The sequence below is a fragment of the Primulina tabacum genome, chromosome 17 (genome assembly GCF_025594145.1).
Source record: "Primulina tabacum isolate GXHZ01 chromosome 17, ASM2559414v2, whole genome shotgun sequence".
NCBI classification, from domain to species: Eukaryota; Viridiplantae; Streptophyta; class Magnoliopsida; order Lamiales; family Gesneriaceae; genus Primulina; species Primulina tabacum.
The window spans coordinates 29239317-29246931 of NC_134566.1; the positions used below are offsets into that span (position 1 = coordinate 29239317).

Sequence of the window (7615 nt, forward strand, 5' to 3'; positions counted from 1 at the left end):
TACGACGGAAAATTTAAGGTCCGATTCCAGCAATTGTCACTAGTCCAAACGCAGGTTTTGGAATTGTGCTGAGCATGAAATCACGAATAAGACCGTTAGAAGGGGGGCCAAGAGAGTGTCCTGGTGTAGCCCCTCCGACGTTCAAGTCAGAAACTGAGGATATAAATGAAGAGCAGCTAGGGATGCTGCTGAAAAATAATATAATGAATGAATTAACTGAACACTCAAACCTGGTATTTATAGAAGAATACATGGGCCTTTGATGTGATTGTCTTCCATTTGTGCTAGAGATGGTCCAGGGATAGTGGGCCCCATCCACGGGGTATCAATATATATATATATATATATATATATATATATATATATATATATGTATGTGTGTGTATTCAAAACGAGGACTCAAAATGGAACCAAATGAAATAATTAAAAGTATCGAGGATAAATCTAAGAAGTCTAAACTATGAGAGTACTGAAGTGTAAATTTGACCTATGCCACCGCAATTCTACAATTTTTCTCGCCGATAATAATAATAAAAATAAATGGTATAAGATAAAACGAAAATGAAAATGGGGGTAAATTCGCGGGCGTAGGGTTTCTACTTGACGATCGAGAATCAGTCATACAATACCCTGTAATGTTATTTGCTATAATAAAAAGTGAATTTTGATTGGAATATTTACGAATTAATCGGACAACATGTGGCATGAGGCTCGGAAGTCGGAGAAGAAGGTGCACGATATGATGGACGCAGCGCGGAAGCGGGCTCAGCGCCGAGCGATATACCTGGCTAAGCGGCGCGGCGACCCGCAGCAGTCAATCCAGGCTGTTGGATCTCGCTGCCGCATCTACCGCGATGATGCACTCTATCAAGCCACCCAGGATCAGCAAGGCTTGTACGGCTTCTCGTTTTTATTTTGTTAATTTTATTTTTCCTTTTTCCAATGGAATACATTTATGTAATTTGAAGGCCATGTCAATCAAGGGAACAATTTATTTTTTTTGAAAAAATATTTTAGTATTTTGAACAACATTGTTGGCGAATTTTTCAAGTAATCGCGAGAGTTGTGTTTGGATTGTTGGCTGTGAATCAATAATTCTGTTTGTTCTTAATTTTCTCTTGATTATAGCTGCTTTTGTAGCTCTTCATATGTGATTTTTCAATTTGGATAATTGCACTCTCGTTAAGTTTGAGGTAACCACTTTGCCATGTATCAGGATACCTTGGAATGGGAAGCAAGATATTTTAATTGACAGGTATTTTTATTCTTAACTGCATTTCGATGGGGGAATTGCAGAAAATATTTAAAGTGATGAAATTTACGGTGATTTACCTGCTTTACTTATTGACGACACTTGCGTTGTCCTCTTTACAGATTTGACGGCCGTGCCCTTCTCGACTTTATTCGTGATACCAGTTCCCGACGATCTCGATGCCTTGATAAAACCGAAGAAGAAGAAGAGCTAGAGGAGTTTGTTAATTTTGAGCGTTATCGGGATTTAATTAAGCATCGCCGTAGAGGATGTCGGTACTTTTTTTGCTTTTTACGTGTCTATTGTGTGATTTATTGTGTATAATCTCTAGTTGGCGATGTCATGATTTTTTGTCATACAATTATCATTGTTGAATTGTATGGTTGTGATTAATCACTACTTTTAAGTATTAACAAGAAGTTTGTCAGTTACTGACGAGGATGGGCTGCAACATGTTAACCTAGAGATGGAGGCTAAAATTACAGCATTTTTCAGATCATCAGACAGGTTAGATTTTCTTTTAACGTTACTTTTAGTGTTGAAAATTTTATTTTCTGGCTAAATGCACCATAAATTTATATTGCTAATACCAAAATTGGCCACATGCATACTCTTACATACTTTAGAATGCCACACTGTATGTTCTGGTGTGATATTTCATGTTTCGTATCGTGCTACTTCTTCCTGTTTCAGTTTCATGTCTGTCGCTGCAGGATGCTTCTTGATGTTTTCTTTCTGTAGTAAGATTGGCCTATATTCAGATCATTCTCTTTTTTATTTGCCTGTAATTAATCTCTATGTTTGCCCTTTTAACCTGCTCGTGGAATCCGTGGTTGCAGTAGATCTCATGCAGCTCAGCCTCAACCTAGCAAAGGGTCCTATTCGCAAGTTGGTTTCTCTTATGATGGTGAAGGAAAGGAAGATACTCAATGTTCCGATGGTGAAGAAGAGGACTACGAAGAGGATAATGAAGAAGAAGATTTTAACAGTGACGCCAGTAATGATGAAGTAATGGAATCAATTGCAAAAGAGTTTGGAGTAAAGAGATATGGATGGCTTTTATATATGGATAAAAAAGCTAAGGAGGAGAAAAGGAGGCAAAAAGAAATCATCAAAGGAGATCCTTCAATTGTAAGTTTGAATGTCGTTTGGATTTGAAATATGGCTCAACGAGGTTAGAAAAGATATTTATAATTCATACCCATCTATATTACCTCTACTTAAGCGGAAGCTAAGTCGCAAAGAAAGAAGGAAAGCTTCTCAGATAGAAAGAGAGAGGGAAAGAGAAGCTGCCAGGAGTAATGGAACAAGATTACTTCGTCATGACCCCTATCGGTGAATGATTGATCCTCCTGTTGATGAATTTACCAGAACATGTGGAGAGCTATTTTCTATAAGAAGTTATTGGTGGTCTTAATATGATATAATCTGATAATTTGCAGGGAGTCCAGGCGAAGTCCTACTTATGAAGCTTACTCACGTTCTAAAAGGTTAATATTCACTCAGTTTGTTTTCGTTTCAAAACAAAACAACTGGTAGACTATTCTGAATAATCTGTTTTGGACAGATCAAGGTCTAAATCTCGATCATACTCCCCGTCACAATCAAGGCGCATTTCACGTGGAGTGAATGCTGATGATACTACTCGGAGCAAGGATAATTGTCCCAAACTAGAGTATATCACTGAATTTGGGGGCGCTGGTGATGGAGATGAGCCAAAGCGTGAAAGATATTCTCCACCACCTTCTCCACCATCTCAGCTTGATACATCAAACCGGTCGGAGCACTCGACCTTTAATTCTTGCAAAGATAGATTGGACACTCTTTACTCTGCTGCAGCTTAGCCTCCATTTTGTTATCGGAGCCAAACTTTTGTGGTGTATAATAAATCATATTTTAGGTTACGAGCATAACTTCCAGGGCGGATGAGGGAAGGAAGCTTCTTTTTTGGGGCTCTTTTTTCCCTGCGTTGGACTATATGACTGCATCTGAGCTGGTGGAAGTCACATTAAGTGTTTCTAATGCTTCTGCTTTCATGCAGGCCATCATCCGGTCGCATACTTGAGGCCCTCCATATAGACCCTGCATCTGGTGTGTCTCTTGAGAAAGAAAAAAGCACCTTGCTGTTGAAAACACCAAGGTAGCACTTAATTTTTGTAGTACGTGTTATATTTTTTTTTATAGGTATTGTATTTTATTGTAAGGTTTATGAGGATTGTTTGACATTTCTTATCATGGTTTCCTTGCTAGTTTATTTTACTCTTGTTCTCTTGGCAGTACGTCCTCTGCAATATCAAAATTGAGCAAAGCAACAAGCAGCAGCAATCTCTCTAAACAACAGGCGGACAAAAAGGAAACTCCTCAAGAACGACTTAAACGGATCATGGAGAAACAACTAAACAAACAAAGTATATTTGCTTGATGTTTATTCCAGAACTGAAGCACCCAATCCATTCATCTGCTGCCATATGCTGTCAAAATAGACAACTAGGAGTCTAGGATATCTTTTTCTGAAGTCACTGACTTTTGGTTATGCGTCTCTATAATTAATGTCATAAAATGTGGTGTCATTGCTTTTTTTTTTTTGCAGTTAAAAAAGATACCGCCACTGAGATGGCTAAGAAACGAGAGCAAGAAAAGCAAAGGCTCGAAAAACTTGGGGAAACAAATCGAATTAGTCGATATCAACGCCGAAGTCGAAGCCGAAGCCGAAGTAGAAGTTACAGCCGCTCGCCTAAGTATATACTGGTTTCTCAGTTTTGTATGAATGTTACTAGAATTCCATATTTGTAGTATGTTGGAGTCAGTTTCTTCTCTTGCCCAGCTATATCTGTGGAAACCAAAGTCCATTGGGAGTTTCTTTTTCGCTTCACTCAAGTCATAGGGTATTTTTTAACTTGTCGAATTGGAAAAGAGTTGCATTGCACTGACACCCCTTTTTGACACCTTTAAATTTTCACAGTAAGAGCAGACAGAACTTGCTGTTAACAAACTAGTTTACATATAGGCATGGATAATTTTCATATTTGTCATTTATGTAAAATTTAATGTGATTCAAACCTACTATCCTTTCCATAACTGTAGAATGATCACATCTTATTACGGCTGATTTGTTTATATAAAGAGTTCAATTTTATGTGTTTGATGCAGAAGGTACAGAGACAGCCGTAGTCCAAGCAGGAGTAAAACTGCACATAGATATCATTCACGTTCTCTCTCCCAGTCGAGCTCTCGCTCCTACTCTCCTCGGTAACATATTTTAGTCTTAGGTTGTAAGGCATCACAGGATCTGGTATCTTGCTTACTCATGGCTTCATATTGCAGGGGAAGAAGGCAGTCGAGATATTAAATGGCAAGTTCTGCAAAGGGCTTTGAAATGAATTCAGCACCTCCCTGTAATCCATTGAAGTTGACTTTAATGTTTTATGCTAGTGTGTTTTGGTTCTCTGTTGTCTTCTACATTATCCGAAACCGTATGTTGGTTTTTACTATTATCCATGACGACCTTTCTTCAGAAGGAAAATTGGCATGGTTTTACCTTGTTATACTTGTCTTCTTTTCAAATTATTGCCATGAATTTATTTAAAATTTTGAAAAATTTGTACGTGTAATGGAAATTGTTGATACTGATCCGACAAAGCGGTATAAATACGGCCTAATCTGTATTTGAACTTAGCTGCATAACTTGTCCGCAAATGTCTCTATTTCTCATATCAAGTTGCACAATCTGGGTAGCCCAGTTTTATGTCTTTGTGAGGTTCGAATGGATGCTGTTGCATGGAATGGCTAAATTCGAGGTTTGGCTGAAGATTGATCAACATATTTGAGATTCACAGTGACAATGAATTAGTGTGAGTATGGATGACAATGCTCCGGACCATCCTGACTCGTTTAGTAAATATATTATATTTACCAAACATGTTTATATAAAGAAATTGAGTATGTTTCTCGTGAGGCGGTCTCACAAATCTTTATCTGTGAGACAGGGTCAATCTTACTGATATTCACAATAAAAAATAATGCTCTCAGCATAAAAGTAATACTTTTTCATGAATGACCTAAATAAGAGATCAGTATCACAAAATACGACATGTGAGACCGTCTTATACAAGTTTTTGCCAAAAAAATTATAAATGTAGATAAAATTATCATTGACGGTATATTCAGTTATGTCTTTATAAAAATTTAACATAATATTTTTTTATTTGGAGATAATTATTCAAATTTTAAGCGATTTATCTTCTTGTGGTACTTATTATCACTAACTATGTTCGATGAGAGAGAACAGTTTTCAGTTAGATGAGAGAATAATTTTATGAAAAATATTTTCTTGAGACAAATTACTGGTTAGTTAATTCGAATTTTATATAAGAAAATATTTAATATGTATTTTTTATCCGACTCTTGTTGAAAACATGTTAGGTTAAAAACAGAAAGTGTCGAAATATATCATTAATACACAGAACTTTAAATGTTATTAATTTTAAAGAATTTTTTTTTCGCTTTTTGGAACTTTTATAAGGGACGCCACTGAAATTTTCCCTACAATTGTTTGATACGAGTCTTTCAGAAAATTTACGTGAGGGGTAATGACTCAGTTTAATTATTCAATTTATTATTGAGATCCAAATTAATTATAAAAGTTCAAGCCGTTATATACTCCAAAAAAATCTATAAATAGGTGATGATTCTCATTATTCAAAGAGGATAATTTTATGCTTAAACTTTTTAGCTCTCAATTAACATCGTTAAATTATTTTCTGACTTGAGCGTCGGAGTGTTTACCCGACGTCTCTGACGTTTGTTTGTGACGCAGGTGATAACCCACATAGATTTCTCTTCACCAGCTACTTAGACCCATTTACGAACCTATAGAGTAATTCGGATAATCACAATTTTTTGCTACATCATTACATAAGGGTTTTTTTTGCTTTGAGTAAATGTTTATGTACATCATGATTTATTTGAGTGATGATTTGTTTTCTTATATTTCTTCTTTGTTGTCTTTGCTTTAAAAAGGGGAAATCGACTCGAGCAGGAGGAGGATGGTTTTTCCTTCAAATTATGAAAGAATGATTGAAATGGTAATTGATTATTTTTTTAGCTAACTTTTTTGTTTACCCTTTTCCACGAAAGTCCAAAATCATATAGGAGAATATATATATGCCGATTTTATTATTATAGAATAACTACTCAAATTTATATTTATTATTTATTAAAATTATACTTGATTTACTAACTAAATTTATATAATGACGAAACTTTTTTATAATTTATAAAATACTATATAACTATTTAAATATATATATATATATGACATTTTTCTATACATTTTATTTACTCTCTCATCATTTCAAGTACAAAAATATATTACTATTATTTGATTTTTTTTAAAAATACTTCATTTCCTATGGACCACATGCATCATGTATTCACGTGTGACATGATCCGCTAGTTTAAATAAAAGACATTGAACCTTGATGAAGTTAATGCATTTCTAAATTTTGTGTTGCCCAGGGAATCCCGTGCATCTCACGGTTGTACTCTTTGATTATTCTAGATGAGATTTAAAAGTATAAAAATATTTTTTTTAAATATATTTACATGCATTTATATGATTTGTATATTTAGGATAAGACTGAAAATTTTTATGAGATAATTTGATTTTTGTATAATAAATTATTAATATATGGATAAATTTTAATTAAAACTACACATTTAATTGAATGAGATAAAAAGTTGGATTCTTAACCTAATAATTTCCACTCTTTCTTTTCAAGCCTTTTTAGCTTTTAGTTTTAGCTTAGGCTTCTAAACTACCTTTTTCCTCGTAGAGGGCGGCAGTCTTGACAATTGACATGACTCCTCTTGCCATCGATTTTAATTCGTCATTTTTTTATATTTAAATTTTTTCTTCGATTATTTTGCCTTTGATTTTCCAAAAAAAATTGCTTCTAGGTGTCAATTCCTGCTCAATATGTTGTGGATAAGTGTATACTAGTAACAGTAATATTGTGATTGATGATCTTCTGAAAAATTCTCGTATGTCAAGATGTTGATGTTGCGTCGTTTGATCTAATTGTTTAGGTAAACCGTAAAAGAATGACACTAAACTTTAGCGAATAATACTAATTTTGTTTGTGACAGTACTCAAGATAAGGAAGAAAAGACTAATATCCGAATGATATGAGACAACACAAGCTGATAAATATGCAATCTCCTTTGACTCATGGCTTAATAGTCTTACCCATCAACACTCAAGTTGGTGTACTGTGCGTTGTCACAAATATAAAGAAATAAAGTTGTGTTTTGACTAACAACTATAATTTTTGTTCTAGTGATAAATATTGATGATAACATAAG

The 7615-nt window shown here is 34.7% G+C and overlaps 1 protein-coding gene across 2 annotated transcripts; it reads left to right on the forward strand.

Annotated features, from left to right (window-relative positions):
* Positions 1–539: 539 nt before the first annotated feature.
* Positions 540–4795, forward strand: LOC142530754 (uncharacterized). Of its 2 annotated transcripts, none has more exons than XM_075636561.1 (13): positions 540–894; positions 1217–1255; positions 1375–1523; positions 1681–1759; positions 2092–2383; positions 2478–2587; positions 2695–2742; positions 2820–3029; positions 3294–3392; positions 3530–3660; positions 3843–3990; positions 4403–4501; positions 4577–4795. In XM_075636561.1, exons 1-13 carry the CDS (start codon positions 698–700, stop codon positions 4599–4601), a joined length of 1626 nt encoding a protein of 541 aa, XP_075492676.1. In that variant the 5' UTR covers positions 540–697; the 3' UTR covers positions 4602–4795. The 2 variants fall into 2 exon arrangements, with proteins under 2 accessions (XP_075492676.1, XP_075492677.1); XM_075636562.1 differs by having other exon boundaries at positions 2095–2383.
* Positions 4796–7615: the final 2820 nt, after the last annotated feature.